Source organism: Agelaius phoeniceus, chromosome 5, assembly GCF_051311805.1.
Source record: "Agelaius phoeniceus isolate bAgePho1 chromosome 5, bAgePho1.hap1, whole genome shotgun sequence".
In the NCBI taxonomy this organism is placed as follows: Eukaryota; Metazoa; Chordata; class Aves; order Passeriformes; family Icteridae; genus Agelaius; species Agelaius phoeniceus.
Window position 1 is genome coordinate 4,547,736 of NC_135269.1, and position 27,857 is coordinate 4,575,592.

A 27,857-nucleotide genomic window follows, 5' to 3' on the forward strand; every position below is an offset into this window, starting at 1 on the left:
AAACAAGAAATGGTGGAGAAAATCTCTACACAGCACTAGATGGGCATGTTTTCTGGTGTGTTAAACTGAGGACATGTATGTGCATTGTGTAACATGCAGACTATTAAATACAGCTCCATTTTATCTATAAACCAGCTGGATTTCTGTTCCAACAGAATGTAGTACATTTTAGCTTGCCTGAGATGGTGTAATGTCTGTAAGTCAGAGAGGAGGGGTCTGAAGATGGGAGCAGAACACTGAGGCTTGAATTGTATTAGTAATGAGCTGGAAGCAGGAGTAATTAGGTCAACAGGATGGATATTTTTAAACATTTTAAGGCTCAGCAATAAGTAATTTTTCATGAAGCAAAGAGAGCAGTCCAGTTATGCTAAGGAGAGTTCCAAGTTTGCCTTTAACTGATCGTAAGACCTTGACTCAAAAGCTGTTGGTTTTATTGCTGATTGATACAAATCTGTATTCACTGACTGTCAAATGTGATTGTGTGGCTCTGAGTAAAAACTTGGGTCTCTCAGCTTCAGATACACTGTGGCTTTAGCTAATTTGAGAGAGGTGTGAGCTTAAGATCATGTCTCAGTTCATGCATTCTTGCCTGTCTCACCAAACCACTGCTAATGTTACCTCTTTTCTACCATTATTATGATTTTTTTTTTTCTTTTTCTGTTTTAAAAAAAGATGAGGCATAAGGAACGTTCTCGGACCTGCCCCAAAAAAGTGATCATGCTCTCTTCTTCCACTCCATCCTCCTCTCCATCGTATCCCAGGCAGCAGGTGATTCCCTCTGCATGCTCTGTCCCTTTCTCTTCATTGCTGCTTGTAGAAATGACTAGCTCAGTTACCAAACAGCTTATTTACAAATACACTTCCAGTTTTCTTTCTTTCAGGTGCTGATGGGGATTTCTCAATCTTTTAGGTTAGGAAGATAAGGCAGCATTAACTCACTGGAAGCATGAAGAGTCTCCACTGGAGACTGAGATTTTGCTGTAGGCAGATTTTTTATCGCAGTATCCTTTCTTAGTTTTGGGATGCATCAAAGTAGAAATTAAAAGTTTGGAGTAATGCAGGGAAAGAAAATTGAATTTTGTTCCATCTCCACTGTCTGTTTAAATAGGTATGACTGAAAAATTGCTCTTGTATCCATTAAACTTGCATAGGATTGCTTATCTGAAGTGGCTTTTGAGTGTTGTAGTGGCCTTCACATGTCCACTGTGGTCCTTCTGTTTCTCCCACACCAGGCTCTTTTCTTAGTCTGGCTTTGAACCTGGAGCAATGAGAGCTGTTCTGAGCACACTGTATAAATGTGCATCCAGATGTTTGTGCACATGTATTTGTTGTCCCAGTTACATATTTCCCGAAATCCTTCTAATATTTCTGTCTTCTTGTATATTGTCATTGTGCTTGAATTGTATCCTTTAAAATTGTTTAATTTTCCTACTTTCAAACCTACTTCTTGATCAATCCTGAGCTAGAGGTCCTGAAAAGGCAGTTGCAGTCCCATAGAGCTGTCATGACATCACATAAGGATTGTACAAATTAATTTCCCCAGAGGTGAAGCTGAGCTGTCTTTGCCTATAAACTGTAGAGGAGCATTACCTTTTAGCAGAGTAGACATGTTTTATTGTTTGGCAGAAAGTTTGACTTGCCTTATTGCTGATTTCTCAAATTTTTAATTACATGTTGCAGTTTATCTGGTCTAATTATTGTCAGCCTCCAGGACACACGTTCTTTGCTGCCTCTGTGGTATCTGCATCTGCAAGATTGATCAGCTCTGCCTACTGATCCCATTTGAAACTGTCCTAACAAAAAAGGGAGTTTCTGCCATGCTGTGAACAACAGCCTATTCAAGAAGGATGCAGGAAAGAACATCTGGGTAGAATGGGCAAGGAAAGCTCTTTTCATGAGCAAAACCTGCATTTACACTGCAGTGTAATATTAGCAGATGATGTGATAGCTAGCTGCCTGCCTTGTCTCAAAATCCTTTGAAAATTTTGTTGGATACATTTTATGAAAGAGGAAAGGTTTTCTCCAACCTTACAGATGGAGAAACAAAGGCAGTTAAATGCTGAGTTTTACCTTCTAATCTATAGTGTGGGATTCATTTTCCAGGTAGAGGAATTTGTTTTCACTCACAGGATCTTGTAGCTTGATATTTTCCTTCTGTCACCTCTCCAAGTGTTTGTCCTGTGTCTTTTTGGTTGCCTAGTTCAGTCATGAAAGCCAGCTACTGCCAAGTGTGTTTTGACCATTTTCTATGTTGTGTTTTATGGAAGTCTTCCTTCTTTTAACTCAGGAATTTTTATCCTCTGATAAAAGTCCTACAGAACTGATGTTAGACTCAGTCAGAGTAATCTGCTTTTGGAGGCATTTTTTCTCCTTAGGAATCATTTAGGAATGATTTTTTTTCCCTAAAATTGTCTTGGCCCAGGCCTCATAGCAAGTCAGATGGATCTGTATCCATGTTACACTGATGTCTTTTAAAACCTTTAATTCTGCTCTTCTACTGCATTTATCCTGCCACTTCTTCTAAACTCTCCATCTCCTTCCTCTGAACTAACATCACAGTATGAGTTATACTGAGTGCCTTACCATCTTTATTGCACTAATTTGAATACATTGTGGTACTATGTTGTTGTTTATAGACCTAATATAAATATATACTTTTAAAAAAACTTCTCTATCGGAGCCAACTTGTTATTGCCAGGTTTAAATTATTCTTAATAAACTTCTGCTCTTGTTGTGGCTTCTTTTCTGCCTGCATCATAAGAAAAATCAGATAAAGTGTGTTCTGATTAGGAAGTTGGTCTGTGATTGTTTTTAAGCTCATCATTTGTTGCCTGCAGAGATTCAGGGAACCTGGTGCTGGCTATCCCGGGGATCTGAGGCCCAGACAGGAAAGGGTAAAAAAGCATGAACAAATGGCATGGGTGCTGATGACACAAAGCTGTGGTGGATGTGTGCAATCCAGAGGTCAGATACAGGGGGTGGTGAAGCACACTTATCCTGATGCTGCTGTTAACACGCTGCAACTGCTGAGAGTCAGCCAGGAGCCATCCCTCCTGTGTGACACCCACGGAAATGCATAACAAGCCTTCATCAGCAGTCTGCTATATGCTTTTACTTTGCCCTAGGTCGAGCACTTGAGTTCTTCTCATTCTTCTTTGTCTCTTACACCTCTTTAGGGAAGTATGCTGTGGCTGTAGCAGAACAAGAAGAGTTATGTTTTGTGCTAATTGATGCAAACGTGGTTGCATTGTGTTCACCGCTTGCTTTCTGGATGGTTAAACAACTGGCATTCCATCTTGCCTCCTACAGGCCAAAGTAAAAGGAAAAATGATGAGGCATTATTTAGTATAGAGACTTTGAAGCCTTCTTAACAATGAAATATTCAACTGTCTGTCTGAATGGCTCAGTATTATACAGAAGCATGGGAAAATAAAAGATAGGCACTCAAAAGGACCGGTTGATTTGAATTCATATTGACAAATTAATTGACATTCCAGTACAGGCTTTGAATGAATTAAGTCATAAATGGGAGCCAGCAATAAAACTGTTGCAACTTCCAGAATGTGTTCTAACAAAAGCCTTTTGTGGGCTGAATGTTTTCTGACAGGCAGTAGAAAATGAATACACGTGTCTGCAATGACACAGAAGCCCACAGCTTCATAACAGGCCCCAGTTTTAGTGAAAATGATCTAGTAGGAAGGAGTAGGTGGAACAGAAAGCAGCTTGAAAGTAGAGAGTACAGTTAATGGATCTGAATGGGAAGAGTGTTTCCTGTAAACTGGGTGTGAACCCAGTTTTCTGTTCTGCATTGGAGGACAATTAGTAATACAGAGCTACACCCTGGCATTCTTGACAGATCAACCTCAGATTTCTTGATGCACGTGTTTGTAATTCCTGTCCATTTACTTTTGTATTCCACAAACAAATTAGCTGAAGGCTGTGTGGTACTGCAGTGATAGTCCTAACTTATATAGCAGGCCACCTGCCAGGTCTTTTTCCATGTCACCAAGTGCACCACACAACACTTTAGGAACATTGATATGGAAGACCAGAATAGCAGAGGTGTCAAATATTGTGCCTAGGGTGTATTGACATGGTAGTGCAATAAGAACAAGTAGGACAGTGAAGTTGCATAAGTAAAACTGGCAGCTTCTGTGAGTGTCTGATATTGCTGTTCTTTGTTTTATTTAGACAGGCTCATTAAACTTGCTCTCTTTGGCATGTGGAGTATTTACTTTGCATATTCCACCATCTTTAAGAAATTAATTCATTCTTTATGCAAATCAAAATACATTACCCTAAAATGTGTTTCTGTACACAGAATCTGAGAAACAAATAGGTACAGGTTGAGATATTTAAAGGAAATCCTAGAGAATGCAGAACTGTGGAGAAATAAACTGACAAATAAGGCCCTTTGTGCATGATAAAGCCACATTTTAAAGTTCTCTTTTGATGGTAATGCCAGAGAGAAAGGCTATGTGCTTGTTTGATTTTGGCTGCAGCAGTCCTAGGAAGAGTTGTGAATAACAATTAATGTAACCATTTTTTTCTTGCCCCTGAGGGTCAAAATGTAGCACTTCATTAGAAAAGTACACTGGGGAAAAAAACCTCCCAGTTTTCACATGAGAGCTTCTGTTACTGTTGTGCATGTGAATGTCATACCTTTTGGCTGGCATTTTGGTGTTCCTTCGTTTTTGTGCTGGTTTGTTTACATCCTGCCTCCTTCCTCGTCTCGCAGAGATCTCCTCGTTTATTTTCTCATGACCATGTGCCCATGAGTGTTGAGCAAAGGGCATGTCAGCTGGCTGCCCTCCTGGAGTCCAGACGTGCACTGAGGCATCAGGTGACTGCAGCCCTGCCTATCTGGTGTCCTGGAGCACTGGGGGATTCTGGGTACAGGTGAAATCTTGGGGCAGAGAGAGAAAAGAATCACCAAAATATGATGACCACTGCTCTACAGTCATGTGGTTGAAACAGCCATCAAGACTATTTTTGTCTTTATTTGTAGTGTCTTTATTTGACTTGCCTTTTCTTAGCTGTCTCCTTGTTTGGTGAGTGACCCTTTCTGTTCCTCAAAACAGGATATAAACCATGAAGTAAAAAGCAGCCAGTAAACTTCAGAATAAATGCTGAAAACCAACTGGGCTCTGGATCAAGTCATCTCACAGTGGTCATTTAGCAGTCAGTCCCTCTCAAATTTTACTTGCTTCCGGAAGCAAGAATATTCACATTTTCCAAGCTTAATCCCTGGCTCTGTAGTACAACCTGTGTGTCCATCCTTCCTGTGCAGTTGTTTCCCATGGTAGAGCTGGCAGTTTGTGCAGATTGTCTTTGATTGCAGTGTACACTTTTGTTTTGTTTCGTTTTTGTGCCTAATTTTCTCCCCAGTCTGTTGTCTTTGGGCTATGGGAGCATGCCAGTTTGAACTGTGGTTTCTTTGGTTGCTCTCTGTTTTCAGTTACCTTCAGCAGTGCCTGGCAAACTGCAGAGTGCTTTTTTGGAAAGCACAGAAGTGATTTTGTTTCATAACTTAACTGTTTTGAGTTAACCATCCCAAATGAAGCTGTCTTCTTGAGCTGGAGCATAAACAGTGCCAGAACTTTTGCAAGCCCTACTAAAAAGAATTTTCTGACATCTAGGTCACTTCATATTGTTGGGGTTTTTTGGGATGCCATCTTTTTCTGATGGCTAAAATCACAGGAGCTGTTCTCCAAGAAGGAACATCAAACCTTTGGTTAGATTTGAAATTTTAGCTGTGAAGGCCTGAATAAGAAGACTACTTTAAACAAAGTGGTACCTCTTTGTTATTGGGTGCCATGACTTAATATCTCAAGCAAGGCCCACAATACTCATGTGCATTTCCTTATTCAGTTAAAATGATGATCTAGAAATGAAGATCTAGACCAAAGTACTTTGCTCCTACCTTTTGTACGGCACTCTGGTAATTTTTAAGCTCCTTCTGAGCATGGAGATGCAAAGATAGAAATTATTTTTGAAATTGTCTAATTTCTGTATCGTGCAGAATTGAAAAGGAGGAGAGACTGAGAACACATAGTAGAGGAAAGCATAAAGTGGGTAGGGCAGAGAGGAAAAAGGAAACAGATGTTGGAACACTGCAAGCAATGATGGATTATGATGTGGGATTTAAGAGAAGAAAATAAGAAAAATACTGAGAGAGAAGGCTTAGCAAAGTAAGGACATTTTCAGAGAAGAAACTTGATTAAATGTTGATGTACAGAAAATTTTTGTATGAACAATTATATTTCCATAAATTGAGGAAATTGTGAAAGCCAAGCTCTTTTGCATTTTGCTCAGTAAATTTAATCTTGAGGTTAGCCTATTCCAAGTGGCTAGAAGTACCTATTTTCATGGGTCATGCAGTTACATGACATTTAGTTTTCCTTTTTATAACTAAAACCATAATTTATTTTTCAAAGAAAGCCAGTTATTTGTAATGTGCATATTTTTTTGTTTCCAGACTATAATTTTTAGGAATGCACAGTTTTTTCCAGTGCTGTTTGTCTGATACTTCCAACTTTTTTCCTACTTATATGAAGTATTTATTGGAGGATGGGCATAATCATTTGTAGAGAGAATGACAAGAACATATTAGAAGACCAAATTTTGGGTTCTCCTGTGAGGTACCAGTTTCAGAAGGATGCAGGTTCTCAGTCTGTGATTTATTCTTTGCCATTTGATAATCAAGATCAGCAGATCATTTTATATTGATACATTCTTTATTCAGTGTTTCTAATTTGTTTACAGTAAATTTTAGGTTGGAAATTTGCTGTTAATTACTGGAAATACATACAAGCTAACTTCTTTCTCTTCTATCCCCCAGGAGAGCAGACTTTTGGTTTATATAGTTAAAATGAAGAAGAGGTCTCACATGGCCTGAAAGATGATCTTAGTGCCTTGGGCCAGTAATAGAGAACAATGGGAGATACAGAAGGAGCAGAGGAAATTGATTTGGGGTCTTTGCCAGTGGCTTAGTTGGTTGAATTACAGGAGGTTGGACATCTGTGGAAGTAGGTAACTGCTTCCAAATGGTCCTAAATAATGTAAAACCTAATAAAGAGCAAATTTGGAGTAACTACTCTGCCTCACTAGGGAGAAAGTGAAGATACCCTGGATATTTTTCTCAAAGTTTTCCTGTAAGAGTCCTTAAAAATTTGTTCTTGATGATAACCAGAAAGGCCTGGGCTGGGTTTTTTTATTATTATTATTTTCTCTTCTCTCTTAGAAAAGCACAAGTATGATTGTGTTGATGTTTATTTTATGTTTTAGCCCGAGACGGAGCCGTCTCGCCGATTCTTTGTTGACCAGTGGGAGCTCTCCCTTAGCCTCCGCTCTTCCAACCGCCCTTCCTCACCCTCCTCCGACTCCCTGCGCCAGGTAGCCCTCACCTGAGCACTCCAGGTGCACTCAGCTGCCTTTGCTTGCCAAGGACACTCACAGGACACAGCCAGGCTGGCACTGCTTCACCTGCAGAGCCTCTGTGCTTATCCCTGCGCAAAGGAGAAGCCAGAGGCAGCCTGTGCCTGGCACAGCTCGGGTGTTGCCAGCCATAAAGCAGTTTGAAACTAAATGTTTGTAACATTTGGTGTCTGTGAGAAGTTTGTGGTGCACCTCTCACTCAAACCAGGGGTTTTGAGCACTGATAGTCTTTCTGGCTTTGCAGTGAAGCTTTCTGGTTTTGCTTGCTGCTTTTGTTGAAGTTTTGGGCTAAACAACAGATTGTGTTTGTGCATATGTGGTTAATGGACAGTGTGAAATAAAAAGTGCTTTGGCTTTTTGAAAGATCACTGAGAATTTGAACTAGTTACAGTTGTCTTACATGAACAGCAGGAACTTGATTTGACCTAACCTGGAGCAGGTTCTTTGCATGCTTTTGAAAATGTTGCAGAATGCTGTGTCTGGAAGACCATGGAAAGAAAGAGAAAATGCTTCACTTAATATCCATAATTAGGCCAGATGTGGTATGTAGGCAGAAAAAGCAAAACAAATCAGAAACACACAACCTCAAATTAAAAATTCAGCAAATAAATTTCTCACACCAAATAGTCCAGGGTACTGTGAGTTAATATTAACATATTCATTTTTTAGCATGGAATTGCTTATGTGCTGGTAGAAATTTAAAGATCCTGAAGGATCTGCAGTTGAAGGTTTCAAATCAAAGCTTGATCAGGGGAAACCTGGTTCAGCTAGAAGGAAGCTTTTCCCCTGGAAATGCTTCATCTCTCTTCTAAGAAAACTCAAAAAGCCTCAAAAGCTCTGATCATTCAGAGGAAACTGAAAACTCTTGGCCAAATTATTATGATTGCCAGTTAAAAGTCAATGATGAAGAAAATTTTAGAAGTGAGCACCATTTAAAATGTAATGTTTGACAAGATATATGTCATTGAAAAGCAACTCTGTGCATATGTATGTGGAACTTGGAAACACATGGAACCTGGGAGACTCAAAGACAAATCATTTGTTATTTCTTGCATATAGAAATGCTGCAAGTGTTCTACTTCTTGGAATGGAATCAGTAGACAGGTATAAATTCTTTCTGGGTAGAAATAAACCCTCCCCTCGTTGCTGCAGTGACAGGGAGCTTAAGGAATTAGGACTGTAGTGACAGCAGCAGTAATCTCTGGCTGAGCACTCCATTTTCATAATCTTTTTCCCCAAAGAAGTACCCATTCTGTGCTGAATTTCAATTTTTCTGATGCTTCCTGCTGTTCTCCTGTCTGAACTTGTGAAGGTTTTAAACATTCCTAAAATAACCACACATATTAAATTAGTTATTAGTTGAGGGAAATAACTACTGTGCTTCAAGCAAGTTTTGCTATAAGTAAAGGGGGTTTTAAGATACAACTTTCCTTTTGTTATCCTTGGCATTTCACACTTGCTAGAAGCTGAGTGGCTCTCTGATCCTGTATTAGCTGAGAATCCAGCTAGAAACATTCATAATGCTGCTTAGTGTGGAAAAGGGAAGTTGCTTGGCGTGCTCTTTGCTGCTCCGAGTCAAATCCGTGGCGTTTGCAGTGGGATTGAGCTAACGTGGATGTAACCACCTCATTTTCTTAACCATGTAATTATTGCCAGTTGTTTGTGTTTCCTGTGAAAAACACTTTCCCCACTCCTGCAGTGATTGAATTTGGCTTGCAGACACTCATTTGGTACCATCTAAGGTAACAGCCAACTTGCCTAGACTGCTGAAAATACTGGAGGGTTTTTAGACAGCCAGAGTTACAGAGTCAGTCTGTGCCCATGGTGGAGAAAAGCCAAGTCATAAAGCCATGTTCAGGGTTGAACAAATATATGTTCCAGATGTATGCAGGTATGGCTTTAATGCATTGGATGAAGACTCTTCCATCTTTTTTTCCATCTAAAACTCTGAGTATTTTTACCACTGGAAGAATTAATACTTTTGACTCACTGTGAGTTCTTTAGTTAAGGACTTCTCCGTGCTCTGTGAATGTTCTGTAAATTAATTCTTTCCAGGTGCAAAGTACACAAATATACTGTTGTAAATCAACATGTTGCATTAGACTTGGTAACATGCCTTCTAAAAGATCTTTGTTTCTGATGTCAATTTTACCTGGAACTTAAAATCTAACCTATATTTAGCCTCATCTTTTACAAGTGTCTATACTCAAGTTTTCAGGGACAAAATATCCCACAGATGAAAACAGGATCTGCTTCCTTCATCATCATAGTATTTCTGGAACACTTAAAAAATGCAAAATACAAGCCTTCCTGTCCATTCCTACAGGTGATCCTGGACTGTACTGGTGATTTCTGATGACACTGGCTTTGCTATTACTACTTGTCACTTTATTTGTCCACTGTCTTGGCATGATTTGACCTCTCTGCACCTTCCACCCCCTAACCTCTCATCATTCTAGTTATTTTTTTTTTAATTTGATTCTTTTTTTCTTTTCTCACATCACTCTTGTTTTATTCAACCCATCTGGTAGAAGTACATAAAGATGTACACAGGCGGAGTGAGCTCATTGGCTGAGCAGATAGCCAATCAGCTTCAAAGGAAAGAGCAACCCAAAACCCTTCTAGACAAGAAGGAACTGGTAAGACAATGTGCCAGAGATGAAGTGTGTTTGTGCTTAGATGTTGTGTAGATCTCAAGTTTTGTGAGTGTCCACCAGTTTTGTGAGTTTTGTTACACCACTGATGGAATCTGTCGTAGCTTTGTGAGACATTTTTGTTTCCCTTTCTCCATCCACCCTCACTCCTGTCCTTGTTTCCTTTGCCAAATATTTTAACCTAATGCCAGCGTCCATAGACTGGGTGTAATGACTTGAGCAAACTGTTCATAACACTTCTGCACTGCTGCTTTCTGGAGGAGACACTGGTTTTGGTAATGTAGGTCGAAGAATTGCTGTTTGAGGGTGTTCTAATGGTTTTGCCTTTCTTCATATGCCTCCTTAAGTCACTGATTTCAGGGTCATCATTAATAATACCGGTGTCCACTCATCTACCCAGAACTTATTTTGCTCCTGATATATGTAGGCATGGCATCCTAGGAGCCTTTTTCCTGGACAACAAGGTTAGTTTTTGGTGTCTTGGTTAAAACCAACGTGAGTTGTGTCCAAGAACTGCAGCAGCATCCAAGTGCTCCCGTATCCACATAAATGAAGAGATAAAACATGACCTGGGTGTGTGATCTCGGTGAGGCTGGACACACACAAATTCAGCCATCCCTGTTTGTGTCCAGGGCTCGCTCAAGAAGGAGTTCCCCCAGAACCTGGGAGGCAGCGACGTGTGCTACTTCTGCCGCAAGCGGGTCTACGTGATGGAGCGGCTGAGTGCCGAGGGCAAGTTCTTCCACCGCAGCTGCTTCAAGTGCGAGTACTGCGCCACCACCCTGCGCCTGTCCTCCTACGCCTACGACATCGAGGACGGTAAGGGAACGGCCTCTGCTCACCAGGCTCCTCCTGGCCTGGGAGGTCTTCTGCCACTTACAAACTGTTTGGTGAGTTAGGGAAGAGGGTGACTTCTGTTCTCCAGACATCATCTCTCAAGCTGTTGGAGCTTCGGGGCCTTCCTATGGCTGGGCCATGGCGGCAGCAGAGCAGACAAACTTATAGGCGTTAATACAATATTGTAGTGGTGCCTGGAGAGGCTGCCTGAAACAGAAACTGGACAGAGTTAAAGGGAATAAAGGAGGGATTTATTTAAAAAGCCTTCAAAGGTTACACCTTGGGCAGTACAAGAGCCTTGCTGTGGCTCTACCCAAGATGGATGACTGGTCATGATTTTTCACACTTTTATAAGTTTTGGTCCATTTCCATATATGGGTTAATTGTCCAATTGCAGCTTCAGGTTGTGAATCAAATTGCTTTCCTCACTTCACCATTGTTCACACTTTTGGGCCCAAAGCTGCAACAGTGTCCTTGGTTCTCAGGCTGGAAAAGGATTGTTTTGTCTGACTAAACTGTCAAGAGAACTTGCGAGCACTTTGTGTGAAGTTCAGAGTCACACACTAAGGCAGCACAGAATCTAGAAAATATGAAATCTAAAGCTTAGGGCATCATTAACAGCTGCTAGAATGCAGGGTAAACAAATAATAACTGGAGGCTTTAAAAAGCTTCACAGGCTGAGTTTGAGGGCTAGACTTTTTACTGTCCTCATCTGACAGTATTTAAATAAAACCTCTGAGTGTTTAATACCACTTAAGAGAAAATAACAAGTTGGAGAGAAATGTGGTCAGCTTGTTCTTCTTGAAGGTACCACAACTGTCCAACTCTGTGTGTTTATTTTAGATGTAATAAAATAGAAACTTCATAATCAGGGGCTGTTGATAATAGGTCAATACAAGCTAAGTTCTGTTTATATAGAAAATATGGAATGTTAAAGTTGAGTAGAGGTAAGTCAGTGTTAAGAGTGTTGTACCAGTAGTTACTGAAGATTCAGTAATGATTTTATTTTTTGTATCTGATAGACTAAGGAGAAAAGAATATGATTACAAAACTTGCTGATGCCTCAATTAAAAGAATCTAACATGCTAGGAATGAAGGGAAGCTTCAGATATACCCTACAAGTCTGAGAAACCAGACAATATGGCAGCAGATGAAACTCAGTTCATCAACAAAGTATGCATATTGAAAGTAATAATTTAAGAGCATCCATCACTTGTGAAAAGTCATTTCCTTGTAAGGGTAGCTATGTACTACAATCTTTGTTTGAGCAGTGATTGACAAAAATGTCACATTTTCTGAAGAAAATGTATAAGAAAGTATTTGAGGTAAATGTTGATTCACATCAGCAGGTATGCATTTATTTTTCTTACACAGCTACCTATCTTTAATCCAATCTCAGTAGGAAAATAAGTGCAAAATGGTGTAAAACTAGTGACAAGTAGGGTGCAAAGGATTCTATTTCAGACATAATGGTGTAGAAAACAGAATTACAAAATTACAGAAAAAAGTGTTAGTACCTGTATTTTTCCCACTGATTGAGGTGAAGATGAAGTAAAAATTTTAAATTTATGTCACAGGATGACACTCCAAGATATTCTACTGCAGATTGAAATTGATGGGTATCCATTCTGTGTAAGAACAATCTTTTAATATATACTGGGTAGAAAAATGGCCGTGGAAACACCATCTGGTTTAAGGGGCAAAAAGAACTAAAACTGTGTGTTCATAATGCATTATATAATGACTTTAAGTAATGGATTTGCTGGGTTGTGAAGAGTTGAGGAAGCTTAGAATCATCAAACCAGACTCCCAGTAAGGAATAGAAACCCCTTTATTGCTTGTCTAGAAGGTCAGCAGACTTGGCATGCAAGTTTAAAGGGGCCAGTGGTGATTTTGAAATCAACATATAAAAGCAACGTCTTTGTCAGAAATCTAAGTTAGGGAAAAGCATTTTTTGAGCACTGCTGTTATTTTGAGCACTCACAAGTAACTGAATATCTGACTGTCTGTTAAGCACTAACAGACGGAGATCCTCTGTCAGCTGTATGGGCTGAAACAGTTTTTACCACCAGATTTTTAGTGATTCCCTCTGCAGGCATGCTTGTGTGTGCAGTTATGGCCAGACAGTTCTCAGTGAAGCAAACACAAAGCTTGGAGTTTCAGCAGGCTTGTAGCATTGATTCTGAAATATTACATGCCCAACAGTTGTGTGTGTATATGAAGCAGATGTGGCTAAATAGAAATCTGTGGTATCTATCTAATATAATCATTGTGAAAATGTAGCTTGTATTTCATTCTGGGTTTTCTTTGAGAGCTAAAACACTAAAGCTGTGCACACATTGTTGCTGTTCATCTGGCTGTTTGGGCTGACAAGCATTCTGCAGCCTTCTGCAGTCAGTGTCTGAGAATTTTTATGTAATAGCTTTTCAGTTGTTGCTCATTTCAGACAATCTCAAAAAGCGGGTTTTGGTATGAGTAAACATTAAGAAATACTTACTGAGGTAAAGATTTCTACAATGTTTGTCACAATTTCTAGATGTTTGTCACTTTTCCATCTCTGTGCTGGTATTTTGCAAAAATTAGAGGCAGAGGTCAGAATATGTGTTGGGAATGCATTGGCAAAGCTCTAGGAATGGGATAGCAGTGGAGAGTGCTGTGGGCTGCATATGCCACACAGGATACACTGACAAAGGTACAGTGGAAGATAATTATGAGGCATCAGCTTGCTGCTTTTATTAGTACCAGTAGTATTTGCATGATAGTATTGCTAATGCTGCTTTGTCTTCCTGACAGTGCTCAGATAGCAGTGAAAAACCTCTCTAGACTTCTGGGGTGTTAGTAAAACCAGCAGGATCACAAAAGGTCTTATTTGTGAAAATGAGTCATTGTCCTTTCTACAAGTAGCCACTGTGCATTTTGAGAGATGGTTCTTTGGGAGTTAACACTGTCCTCTCCCACTTTCCTCTGCTGGTTGTATTCATTCTTGCTTTTTCCAAAAGTGCTTCTGCCAGCTTTTCATGTGATGATTTCTTTGTTCCTCACACACTGCCGCATTGTTAGCATGTGATACCACACAAGCCTCACAGCTTTGCTTTGGTGTTTGATAGGATTTTACACTAAATGGCTGTCAGGCACCCAATGGAAAAGAGCCTAGTTACAAGGGGAGAGAGCAGGGCTGGAGCTAAAACTTCAGCTAGTGTTTGCCTCTGCGTATAGTGAAGAAATTAGAGAGAGCAACTGGAGTGGCAGCAGAAAATAAGTTGCAGTGAGATGGATATTTATATTGTGCTAAATTCCTGTGTTCCTGTTGCTGACCATCATTTGTGTTTTATCTGCAGGTAAATTCTACTGTAAACCTCACTACTGTTACAGAGTCTCTGGTTATGCTCAGAGGAAGAGGCCAGCAGTGGGTCCTCTGTCAGGAAAGGTAACTCATTATTTTCATCTAACATGCCGTGTTAATAGATTTTGATTCTTAACAGTGACAAAGGATGTGTGATGGTTTGGGTTTTTTTTCAGAAAGTAGAAAGATTTGGGGTGCGTTTAGTTGCTTTATCCATCATGAAAGCTTACAGTTCAACTAAATCTTATTTAAAAGCAATTCCTCTGCTTACTACTGCTCTTTTCATGGTACTTATCAAATTATGTGCAATCATGTTCAAAACAGAATTTTGATTTGTTTTTCTTGTCAGCTGAAATACTTTCTCAGTGTATGCTGAGACTAAATGAATAATATTACCAGTTCTGGTTTTGCTTTGTTTCTCCATGGTTTTATTTAAGATGAAACAAATTGTTTGCATTTCCTTTGAAACACAAAGTTCTACCCCTCTTGTATAAGATATGAAGATCATGTACCTTCATTTCTGAAGGTCTGCTGTGTGTTAACAGGAAGCTGCATGAAAAGACAGAATATCCCCTTTCCTATACTATCATAATAGAAGTATTTGTGCTGTAAATATAGGATGAAGAGACACTGTAATACAGAAAGGGCTCAGCTGTCCCTCAGCTTTTGCTGTTCTAATCCAAGGCACCTCATTTTTCTCCTCAAGCCCCTTCTCAGTATTTTCATGTACTCTGAGCAAGCTACATGCTGTTTCTTAAGTTCTGTTAAGCTTGCATGCTGCAAGCTGCCCTTTTCCCTTAAATTATATTTTCCTTTGTGCAAGCAGTGGTGCCTGTCCCACCTGATTCTCAGGTTTTATTAGTACAAGCTGGAGCTCCTTTCTGGAAGGATAACGGATCCATCCCAGTATGTGCCATACTTCCTGCCAAAAATAAAGACTAAAAACGGTACCTATTTTATTTCCCAGAGGAGCACATTTCAGGGCTCTTACAGCTTTGACTTTCTTGGCTATCCAGTTTGATTTTCAGAGCTTTAATAAAGCCTTAAATTGAGAAGGAGCATGCTTGTTTTTTAGACCTTGCCTTATGTGATGGTTGCGAGGCATCCCAATTCCTTGCTCAGCGGTTCAGTACACACAGCAATTCCAACTTTAACATGAATTTAACTTCCCCCACCTTCTTCCAGGACACCAAAGGAGCTGTGCAGGACGCCATGGCCAGCGATGGGAATGGACGGGCCAGCAGCCTCCCCACCTCAGCAGAGAGGGCCCCAGGTAGCTCCGCTTCCTTCTTTGGCAGGGTGGTGCAGTTCTCGCTCGGCCTCGTGGGCAGAGTTAGGGTGCTGAGCCAGCGCCTGCACAGCACAGTCTCCTCCATTGGGCACCACGTAGCCCAGAACCCTCTGGACTCCTTTTTCATGTGTCAGCTGCTGGCATTTGGGGTTCCCTTTCTCTATGTCCAGTCAGAAGTTCTCGGGCAGATCCTAGGGGAATTCTGTGGGCAGCCTGCTGACCAGTGAGAGTTAATGTCACCCAGCTTTGAGCTGTGTAACTCGTTTGGTTTTTGCGGTGCCTTGTGAATTTTGTGTGCTACGTGGAAATCTCAATATATTATTTTGCACTGTGGCTTTGGGGCCTAGATGTTCTCAGTTCTTTCAAGGACATTGTTTGAAAGAATACCAGGAAAACACAGATGCTCAGTTGAGGGTCTCCTCTGAGTCAGCCCAGATAAAGAGCCCTGTAATGTATGCAGCTCAATGTCAGTGAAATGGAAAGTTTTTATGAAGCACTGGAATAGCTCACAAACTGGATTTCTGTGTTTTCCTGAATTCTGGGTGTGGTTTCTCGTTCTCCCAAGCTTCTCTTTATTAATCTGGTACTTGAATGGGAAAGATCCCATTATCTTTGGATTGTGTCTCCTTTGGAATTCTGGGTGTCTGACAGCTAATGGGATTGGATTCCTTAAACCCCTTGAATTTCGTGGTGCTGGCAGGTCATGGTGCTCTTCCCTCTGCCAGCATCTGTGCTGCTCCTGGTCGTGGCTTTGGAAATGGGGTGGTGAATGTGTGTGTCTTACTGTGACATAGTTTTCCCTTTTAACTTGAAATTCTAATTCCTTCTAACACGAGAGAAGTGTCTGTGCTACAAATGCTCGTTTGCCCAGCCCCCGAGTGCTCATTTTGTGATGTCAGAAAAAGGAAGAAATATTAATTTCTAGTACTTGTTCCAAAAGACTATGAATAAGCTAAATCAGCTGCTTTTAGAAAGGGAGCATACTTAAAACAATTCTTTGAGAAAAGAATGTTTGCATAGTGCCAGTTGAGAAGGCCTTAACAACACAGGAGCAGATAAAAATCATGGTGTTCTTTGACTTTATATTATTATACAAGTGTTTCTAAGATTGTAACTGAATACAATCTGACAAAAATTTATCCATAGTATGTTGATTTTTGGAGTGTAGTTACTTTCAAGATTTCCTCTTTTGTGTGTGTGCAATTTCCATATGGCAAAAGTGAGAAAAGGGTAGGGAAGAATTATATTTGCAAAATGCTATGGACAGATGTGTGAACTGCAGCATTTTTTGCCTAACTGGATAGATTTAAAACTGCTTTCTCTGAAAGTGAAAAAACTGGTTTTTTGTAGTTTGGAGCATGTTCTTAAAGATGAATAGAAAAAATATTTATTGATACACAGAGCAACTGATGTGAGTATAAGGGGTTTTGTGGAGTGAAGCTGTAGGTGATGATGATTGGAAGGAGGAGATTTGAATTACATTTATCAATTAGTTTATCACAGCTACTGCTGGCAGAAAATCTCCTTTGGTTTAGTCCTTCCAACAAATCAAATTTAATTGCTTTTACAAAGGAACATTCAGCGAGTAGCACCTAAATGATCGCTAGGTAGAGCAAACAATAGGGCATAGTTTATGATAAACTTCTATAAATCAGATGTCTCCTTCTGCAGTGGTGGCACAATCCTGTAGCAGCACTGTAGTACTTCCAGAGGAGTAAGCTGGAACAGACACCATTTTGTCTAATGGCAAAACTTGAAATCTAGGGCTCCTTTTGTTTGCTTTCTGCTTTTTAGAGCAGTGTATAACTGTAGCATAATGTTCAGAGCGTTTGGACCTTTTAAAGCCTTGCCCCTTGCAGTGCCCTGAGTGCATTAGGACATGCTCAGCTTAGCTGGGTCACTGTTCAGGCAGGGTGTTGTGGTGCATTCTCATGTGTGCATGGCAGAAGTGCATTCAGTGCTACAAGAGGTGAGCAGTGCCTCTGTTGTGCTAAAGAAATACCAGTAGTGGCTGAGTTTTGCTTTCTTTGTGCAGTATGATTTAAGTAACTCTTGGAACTACTGACTTAGCAATGGTTAAGAAGCAGGAGGAAGCAAAATGCAATGTACTTTAGAAACAATCCAGAGTGGCATTAAAAGCAGGTCAGTTCTCTGTTACAGTCATGTCCTGTAGGTACCTACCTTCAGCTCCCCTTCCTGCTGGGTAGCTAGGTCAGGAAACCTGTGGTGGGTTTTACAGTTATTTATGGTTTCAAAAAACAAACCTTTTTGAACTACCAAGTTTACCTATACAGTGGAAGAACAGGATATTATTCCTGAATAATCAAAAGGAGTCTGTAAGATTACATCTCAGTGTAACTCCTGAATTTAAACTATTTGTGTGTATTCCTTCTGGCAAGCTTTCACTGTAGCCTAGACAAATACCTTGAGCAAAAACCTGTCTGAGATGAAGACACAGGCAGAGATCTGTTTCCTAGCCTCCACTTCATCCATCTGTCACTCCCCTAGTACAGGTCATACATCTGAAAGTGTTTTACTTCCTTTAGGGCAAGACCACCAAATGGAATTTGGCAATAGCAATTTCAGGCCCTGAGGTCTGAACTGATCCTCATGGTGGGGTAGGTCTTGGTGCAGAGTGTTAGTTGCCTCTACAAGGATTAAGTAAAAGCAGAAAAGTGTGTAACATGCTCAGGTTTGATATTTGGTGGAGATGCAAATATAGCTTAGAAGGCAAAGGGAAGGTGTACAACAGTAACAGCCATTGTGGAATATATAAAAAGGCAGCCATTTTAAAATTGTATACCTGAGAGTTAAATTCAGCCCTGAGCTACCAAAAGTGCTTTTTTCAGGGAGCTTTATGGTGACTCATGCAAGACCTGCTTTTTAGTAGTTGCCATGAAATCCCAAATGGATGCAAATTGCATGCGTTTTCTCCCTACATTCACTGTATATCACCAAACGTTTTTTAACCAGCTTAATGCATAAAATATATTCAACCACAGAGTAGCCTTCAGCAGGTTTAGTCAGATGGGGTGAGATTGGTCCCAACAAGCCCTTTCTTGTGCTGTCACTAACCTGTTTGGCACGGATTAACCTTGCTAAAGATGTCAGTCCCTGCCTGGGTGGCCACAGTGCTGGCTGGCATGGAGTGAGTTCTGTCTGTCCCTTGTAGAGTGATGGTTGCAGGGCACAGTCTGTGATCAGCAGGTTGAGGTTTGTTCAGCACTCAGCTGGCATCACCCTTTGTGTGAGGGGTTTGCTCAGAGCCTGTGTGGCTTCTGCCCTGCTGCTCCCAGGGGAAGTTATGGCCAAACTGGAGCCCTTCAGTGGGGGAAGTGGCAACAAGCTTTGAGCAGTGGCTGCCATTCTCTCTGGGAAAGGGAAGCTGGGGACAGCTCTTACTGTGCTTTTGGTCCTGCTGAACTGTGGCATGCTTGTTGTAGATTCTGTAACTTTCTCTGTACCTTGTCTGCCTGTTTTTCTCTATCTTCTGCATTTGCCTTTGTGCCAAAATGCTGCTATTGCAAAGAAAAAAAAAACAACACCTGAACAAAAAACTTTTGCTTTTCAACTGTCTCTCCCTTTGATAATCTGTAACTGCTGTGTTTTGGATTTTTTTTTATATAATTTACAGTACTTTATATGGTTTTAATGTGCTTTTAATGCAAATGCTGTTCTTCTGTTTGTTCTAAAGGTCTGTAAGAATGTTTCCAAATTTTCAGCTCTTTCTTGACAGATGGACTTGGAACAGTCTTTACCCCTATCAGCTTTATGATATGCTGCTTGGGGTGATGTTAGCCAGCAATGTTTTGTTGTAAAATATTTCCCATTTCAGGCTCATGTTTTCACAGCAATGCATTTCTGTCCTATCAGCAATAGGAAGTTGATAAAGGAAAGACTGCCTAGGGAAACTCATACTTGTACAGCAATAAAAGGGAAGCCATGAGATCTTTTGCTTTAGTTACTTGACCTGTGAAAGATTAGGAAATCAAACATAAGCAATAGTATGAAAAACTAAAATGCAATACAAATTAGAGGTACTAGGACTTGTGCTTTAATATCACATAAATACATAGTGTTTATGATAATAGGTATGCAGTCTGAAAAGTTAAAATCCTCCTAGGGATGTGCCTTAATGGTTTTCAGGGAGAAATATTCAGAGCAAAGCCTTCACAGCAGGCCCTTGAACAAGTACTGTTGTATATAGCAAGCAATATACATGAGGAGGTTCTTGTGCTGACCTGGAGAGCTGGGAAAGAGTGGCTGTTTCCTCTAAGTGGCATGTCCTTTAAAGTAAATTATCTGAACCACGTTTGGAAAAGGATCTTGAGCGTCTGTACAAGTATTTTTGAATGCCTCCAATATTATTTGCGCACAATTCAATTTTGTGTCTGACAAAACACAAATATACATTTCTGTTTAGGAATAAGCTTCTTGTTCATACACATTGCCTCTATTGTTTGCCTCTTCACCGTTCTGCATACATTGAACATGCCTTACTTGTGAAAATGATTTAGCTCAAAGCAATACTGCTTTGTTTGCTGTGCAAACAAACATCATGATGAAATCCTCTACTTGGGCACTTCTTTTCACTACTATTCACCTTTGGGTTTTGTTCTTGTTTTAATTTGATCTAGTTTAAACATTAAATTATGGAAGATAACAGCAAACAAATTCTGTGACATGACATTGTGTTTGAGGTGCCTTCATTTTAAACCAATGAAGGTTTACAAATATATCCCACTCTTTTCCCTGCCAAAAATAAAGAAAAAGGAAAGCATTCATATTTCAGGATGCACCACCAAACTGGGATGAAAGATATTTCCTCTACTAGCGTGCCTTGAATATTGTCTGTCCTGTTTGGAGGAGCCATGGTGGTGTCCTTAGCAGGGCATGGCACAGGATTCTGAACCCTTTTTTGGGGTATCATACAACTGCAGAGAGATCTGAAGGAAGATTGACTTCTCTCTGAAACATTAACAATACAGATTAAGAACCAGACCCTGTAGTTTTGGAATCTGAGGAGAGTGTGCAGGTTACCTGATTAGAATGAGGGTTCAGTGCCCAGTGAATCATCTCTCAGTAACAAGCCAGCAATCTGTTAGGATAAGTGCTTGACTGTTCCCAGTCCATCATGGTCCTTTTCAGTGTTCTTATCAGGATTTGAGTGGCTTTGGCTTAAAGGAGAGTACTAAAGGATTGGCAATTTGAAGCCCAGAAAATTTGGAAAGGAAAAGATGTGTTGGGAAGGTTATTTGTTCTTAAGAGTAGGAGATGCAGCTGACCTGATGGAGTTTCACTCCATGAAAAATCCTGAAAAATGTTTTGAGGACTGAGAAGTATATACAAAACAACAATGTGCTGAGTTTGTTCTCTTGGCTGGATCCTGCTAAGAACACTTTTTCTTGGGAGTTACTGGGCTCCCATCTCCTCCTCTCTCTCTCTAGCTTTCAGACCTGTAGACTTGTGCCACTGGAATATTTGTTGTTTGTATGTGTATATTCTGAAGGGTGATATGAATTTTTCTGGGCACTTTAAGAGCTTCATTGAATGTTTATGTGTCTTAGAAAAATAGTATCAAGTTTGTGGGAAAGAGTTGGATTTTTGTTTTAATTGCAGAATTAAAATGTCTGGTTTTTTGAAAAGTGGAATCTGAGTAATACTATTTTGAGGTTGCTTCCCTCAGAGAAAAGGAGGGAACTGTGCATAAAATAAGTTCAGTGACAGATAATGTTCAAGTGAGATGATTTAGTGCTCAGAAAGGCTTCATGTCTCCGCTGTACAGTCCCTTTGAAAACTTTGATTTATGCAGTTGTTTTTAACCTGTTTTTGTTTTGGGTGTGCGTGTCTCTGAATTATGTAACACGTGGTTTCCCTGTTGCTGTGAAATGGAGATTTTTTTTTGTTCAACTGTGTGAAATGTTCAAGGGAATAAATTCCAAATAAACTTCAGGTTTCTGAGTTTTTCTTTGTCCTCCCCCTTGTCCCTGCACTGGTTGCAGGTGAGGGATGCTGCAGGGGATACAGAATTGGGGGATAGTGGAATGAATAGCTCTAGCGAGCTCAAATGCAACAGCCATTTGGAGAGCTCTGTGGCATGTGCCATCTGTCACTGCCAAGTACTTTTCAGGCTCTTTCTGTATTGTGGTGTTTATTTTAAATTTTGCTGTTGTGGTTTGCTCGGAGTGCAGGGCACACATTGCACAGACAGCTCGACCTGCTGAGCACCTCCTTGCGAGATATTCTGCTGCCTTGGCAAAGCTGACTTTGGATAGATGTGCTCTCAGCATTGTGGCTTCACAGAGTTTGGTGTCTTGAGGAGGTTGTTTTGTGTGGCTTGCTGCAGGCCAGAGGTCTTTGTCATGCTCTGTGACCAAGGCAGTCACACCCATGGGAGAGCAGGGACCTGTAGTGTGACAAGAGTCTTGGCAGGCTTTGGTTCCTCTGCTTGGTGTAGATCTGCTGTGTGGTGGGATGTTTTGGTGTGATGAAAATTAGTAAATACTTTGTAGCCAAATCCTGTGTCTCAGGTTCTAGCTGAACTGTTGTCGTTTCTGAGGACTGCACACAAGGAGGTGACCTGCCTTCCTCAAGACCCTTAAGAGCCTATTCTGTGATGTTGTCACCATGACAAACAGACCTGGATTGTTGTTCTGAGCTGCATTTTCCTGGTCTCAAAATTGCAATGAGTTAGTCTACATTAGGGACTTGTTCTGCATTTGTTCCTCACATGCTTCTCCTGCTTCCTACTCCACCATCTGCAGCTAAAAGCTTGGTATAGCTGATGATTTTTGAAAGTTCAATTGTGAATGATATTTGGCCAGAGTAGATTACATTTAAATGGCAGGGTCACAGAGCTACAACCACAAACCAGTTCTGATCTATGTAAAATTTCCTTATTTGGAGGGAGGTAATTGCTTTATGCCTTTGAAATTGCCTGTAGTTTTTCATTGCTGTGTTAAGCAGTGCCAGTTTTGAGGTTAAGATGGGCCTTCAATTCTGAGGAGGAGCCATGAGCATTCAGTGTAAAACTTCATATGCTGGTGCATGAGCTAGAAATGTCATTTTGATGTACCACTCCAACAGCCTCCACTGTTCTGTTAACTCTGCAGCTGCATATATGCTCTCCAGAAATCAAGTGTTTGCTTCATGAATTAAGAAAAGAAAAAAAAAAAAAAAAGAAAGGAGGTTCATTCTAGAGATTGCCCCCATCAGAGTAGAAATCAGACTTCCTTGCTGTACCAATATAGGGAGCCATGTTTTCAGCTAAAACTTGGGGTAGCAGTAGTGGTAGGAGAGACAACCCTCACCTCAATTCTCTTTTAAGACTACACAGATACCTCAGACTTTCTGCTTCTGTGCCTGTGGTTCCTCTCTAGTGTCATGGCTTCTGTCACAGGGATGAGAAAGTGTATGAAGGTACTTCTAAAATTATGAGTGAATAAAAATTAATACAAATTAAAACAAGGAAGTTATGGTTTTACCACCTGCTTGTGATCAGCAGTGTAATTTATTAAGATATGTAGTTGGTGATGTATATTAAAATGCAAGAAATAAGGGGAGAAAACCAGATTAATAAAACAGCCAAACAAAAACAAACAAAAACCCCAAAACAAAACAGCACCCAAACCAAAACTAACAAAACAAAAAGCCACAAAAGCAAAACAAATAGAAATAATCTCAAGGGAAAGAGCAGATAATCCAGAGTCAACATCAAAGCTATTCTCCTGCTTTTTTGATGTGTATTTTTGAAGGAAGGTGAATTAGTAGCTGAGCTGATCCTTACAACATGGAGTTTAGCTTGAGCTTTCTGAACAAAACTGGGCAGATGCTCTTTAAGGATGAGATGGCACTTCTGTGCCCTGTTTAGTTGCTTACATCTGCTCTCAAAAATGTATGTTTAGTCTGACATTTCTCATGTTTGCTGTCATCCCAGAAGGCTGTGTTTGCTTTTTTAGGAAAATTTCATAATCCTCCTTTCTGCTGTTATAGACGTTTATCTGATGGCTTGAGGGTAGAAGTGTTTAAAAATAGGATTTTTTTTACCCAAGAGATGTTTTGAATACTTCCAGGCTGATGTGAAAACACATCAGAACTGATGTGTAAACTATTTTTAATCAGTAGTAAGTCTTTTGGAAGCTTGCTTCCTGAAACTGTGCCAGACTTTTAGTATATCTACATATATAATTACAAGAATTTTCCTAGTTTTGGGAAAAATTTCCACTAAGGTGTGAAGCTCTGGATTGCTTGGAATATTCAGTTGCTTTGTAAAATTTACACAAGAGTATGTGGCATAAGTGTAGGTAATAGAAAAGTGTGCAACACAATGAGGGAGCAGATGTTGAACCTTTTTGGAGTATGTGGATCTTGTGACAAGTGTTCCCCACTATATTTTCCTGTAACTGCCAGCCTAAGATTTCAGCCTGCTCCATTATCAGCACCTGATAATCTTGACACAAAGGGTAGAAATGAGGTAAAGCCATGCTTAGTATGTAAATGGATTCTGAGATCCAGTGATTATGGAAATCTCTAGGACATTGCCTCAGGAGAGATATAGTGGTTATTAACTCAGTAAAGAGAAAGAAGATAGCTGTTCACAGGTGGTGGTTTGAATCTGATCACAAATTGAACAGGAGCCTGAAAGCATTACATCTCACACTTTTATTATGCATGATAAAATTTCAGGTTTCTGATGGGTTGTTCTTAAATGATCAAAATATTGTCCATTGTCCCATGTGGAACTAGAAGTACCAGTTTCTATAAAAAATAAGCAAAATTTGTACTTAAAGATTCAAAGAATGTATCACAGAACAGTTTGGGTTGGAAGGGACCTTAAAGATTGTTCAGTTTCAACCCCTTGACAAGGACCCTTTCCACTAGACCAAGTGGCTCAAAGTCCTGTCCAGCCTGACCCTGAACACCTCCAGGGATGGAACATCCACATCTTTGGGCAATCTGTTCCAGTGCTTCATCATCCTCACAGTAAAGAATTTCTTCCTGCCATCCAATCTAAACCTACGCTCTTTCAGTTTAAAGCCGTTCTCCATTGTCTTACTGCCCCATGCCCTTGTAAAACATTCATCCTCAGAGCTCTTGCTGGCCCTTAGGTACTGACCAAGGCTCCACAGAGACTTCTCCAGGCTGAACAACCTCAACTCTCTCAGCCTTTCCTCACAGGAGAAATATTTCATCCCTCTAATCATCTTTGTGGCATCTCTGGGCTTGCTCCAGCAGATCCACCTCCTCCTTGCATTGGAGCCCCCAGGGCTGGAGGCAGAACTCAGGTGGGGTCTCACCAGAGCAGAGGGGCAGAATCCCCTCACTTGCCCTGCAGCCCACTGTGCTTTGGATGCAGCTCAGGACATGGTTGGCTTTTGGGGGTGTGAGTGCACGTTGACAGGTCATGTTGAGCTTCTTGAGTCCTTCTCCAAACCTTCTCCTGCATCAGGCACTTCTTCATCCTCCTGGTTCCCTGCCTTTGCCTTCTGGGATTTGAGCTGTGTGCCTGGAACACTTGCCAATGAAGATTCTGCTCCTACTTTTAGGTGGAAACAGTTTTGGTTTGGCTTGGTGTGATTTGCACGTTGGGGATCACCTGTCTGATCCTCACAGTGAAATGGGAGATTGCAGAGGGATTGCAGATTGTACTTGTGCTACAGATGAGTGGCAAGAGGTCGATGCCACCATGAAAAAATGATACCAAGTGTTATGGAGTAGATAAGATAGCAGAGGCTTTCTTGGTAACAACATAAAAGTGGTCACCGTTTGGATCATAACTGCACAATCAGTCTTAAATATTAATTTCTAAGTTATTTAATTAAAATAAAGAGAATGCTTCACTCAAAAAGTGGGAAACCTCATTAACCAAGGTCATGATGGTTCTAAAATCTTGTGTGGCCTTTTCTTTTCTTTTTTCTCCCTGCCAGTCCCTGGATGTGCCTCATCAAGAACCCAGGTGGTTCTTTGAGGTACCGTACCTTGAATAGCTTCCAGAACAAAATTTATGCCTGCAAAGTAATGTTATTTTATCCTCTTCAGCCTTCCCACACTCAGCTTCTTTCAGAGAATGGAAATGAGGCCAGGCAACATATGATAGAGCTGATCTAAATACCAAGGAGAGCTCTGACATCCTGGACGATACCAGGAAAATGGAGCATGATTGGTAATAGGTTACTGACTTACCAATGTTCCTGAGTGATTAACAGGCTAAAAATCCCTACATAACTCATATTGTATCTCTAGGACTGGAAACCTGTTTGGGCAGCAGTAAAAGTGAATTCTGTACAAACATAAAGATTTTCCTGCCAGAAGAGATGTAATAAGGAATATTGAGCTTAGCAGTGTTCCCTGGGGCTTGGATTAGGTGACCTAATACCTCCTTTCCCCTGATTCTCTTCTCCACCCACCAGTGACAACACTGGCCACTTTCCAGGAGTCAAAAATAGCCACACTCCTGGATGATTCTGTACCTCTGCTGTAAGGAAGGCAACTTTTCTGTATTGTTAAACCACATACTGAACTCCTAACCTTCATTACATAATGCTGCTACTTCATGCATCTGCATAGGGGCAACACTGTTCCTCAAACATAACTTATACTGTGAGTTAGATGAATTTCTTTTTGTTTCCAAGACATAAGGATAAATTACAGATGACCTTGAGCTTAAACTGGCTAATTATATTCACTTCTGGTTGCTTCCACTAAAACCAGAGAAAGGTCAGATCAATGCAATTGCCAGCTGGTTCTAAACTCAGCCCTACTGATGCAGTAAGCAACTGTTTTGTCAGTGTCTGTTTTGGGAATTCCAGAAGTCTGTTTTAATTAAAATAATGGGGAGGAGTGGGGCAAAACATTGCAACACTCATAAGACAAATGTGTGAGTTTTCTATTTCATTCAATAGTCAGTCCTATTAATTTTCACTGTTATGAAGAGAACAAGCTTCCACATTTACAGACAGTATCTGAGAATGGAGAACTTAATTCTAGCTGGACGTTGTGGAATGTGTGGAGGAGGACTTACACCTTCATGTGTTTGTTTCTGGGCTGTCTGTTTCAGAATCCCTTGAGTATTTTATCTGTCAGCTGTTCCTATACACATTAGAGTGGTTTGAGGGGGGCTTTCTGCTCTTCATTGCTCAGGGCACCAGTAGATATGAACATCTCACTGATTTTTATTTAATGTGCTGCTGAATTCATGCTGTAAAACATCTTGGCCAGCACTAGAAGTGGTTCTTTGATAACTCTACTGAGTACTTCTGCACCAGATGGTTTTTTGATTAAACACCTTTCTGTCTGTACAGCTTAATCTCCCCATTTTTCTGTTTAGGTCCCAAATTTGCTGGGGAGAATTTCTAGACTGACGGTGTGAGGATGGAGCCTGACATGCTAGCAGAGATCTTGAGAATGTTGGTTCTTGTCAATTTAAGGACAGTTTTATTGATCAGGTCCAGCATAAGCCAGTTTGCATTTACAATTCCCAAGAGCTTTGACTCAGTAGAGTGCATCTTCTGGAAAGCTTAGTATTTACTGCTAGGATTGGTACCTGTGCCTTGCAGAACAATTTCAGGAGGGCTCTCTTCAGGTTTGAGCACATTTTGAATGCTGTCCATGGATACTGGGTATCTTGCTTATGAGTAGACTTTGATTTTCATACCGTCCTCTTTGAGTTCAGGCCTTTTATATTTAGTAGAATGTGTTATGGATCAAATGGGAAACATCAGAAAACTCAAGATGTGATGGCTTCATGGTATATCTGAGTAATTCAGGCTGAGGCCTTGGGAACACCCTACCATAGTAAGAGAGGAAGTTGAGGCATTGTATCAAAGTAACAGGGCTGCTTGTGATGGTTTAACCCCAGCTGGCAACTAAGTACCACACAGCTGTGGGGAGCAGAATCAGAAAGTAAAACTCATGGGTTGAGATAATTGAAACAAAGTAGAATATTACAATAATAACTGTGGCATTCACATTCTCTGAAAAAATTCTTTCACCCAGGATTTTTCTCCTGGGAAGCTGAGAAGCCTCAGAGAAAAAGGAAAACAAATTCTTATCTCATTTGCTTCTCCTGTGTTTTGCTCCTGTGGAATGTGTTTGGAGATTGTTTACCCACAGGTGATTGTTTCATTGGTTTCTGGTGTGAATTGTTTTCACTCTTTGGCCAATTGGGGCCAAGCTGTGTCAGGACTCTGGAAAGGGTCATGAGTTTTCATTATTATCTTTTTAGCATTTAGTAAGTATCCTGTCTGTATTCTTTAGTATAGTATAGCATTCTTTAATATAATATAGTATAATAAGG

At 40.5% G+C, this 27,857-nt stretch overlaps 1 protein-coding gene across 19 annotated transcripts in view; it reads left to right on the forward strand.

Annotated features, from left to right (window-relative positions):
* MICAL3 (microtubule associated monooxygenase, calponin and LIM domain containing 3) overlaps positions 1 to 27,857 on the forward strand; it is a 174,249-nt gene that overhangs the window by 91,606 nt on the left and 54,786 nt on the right. For 18 of the 19 annotated variants that reach the window (XM_077178155.1, XM_077178158.1, XM_077178165.1 and 15 more), the window contains 3 exons: positions 10,724 to 10,910; positions 14,267 to 14,355; positions 15,457 to 15,544. In XM_077178155.1, the coding sequence (XP_077034270.1) occupies positions 10,724 to 10,910; positions 14,267 to 14,355; positions 15,457 to 15,544 (364 nt within the window). Of the gene's footprint in view, positions 1 to 7,287; positions 7,396 to 9,968; positions 10,077 to 10,723; positions 10,911 to 14,266; positions 14,356 to 15,456; positions 15,545 to 27,857 lie in introns of all 19 variants that reach the window. The other variant, XM_077178172.1, reaches the window with a different exon arrangement.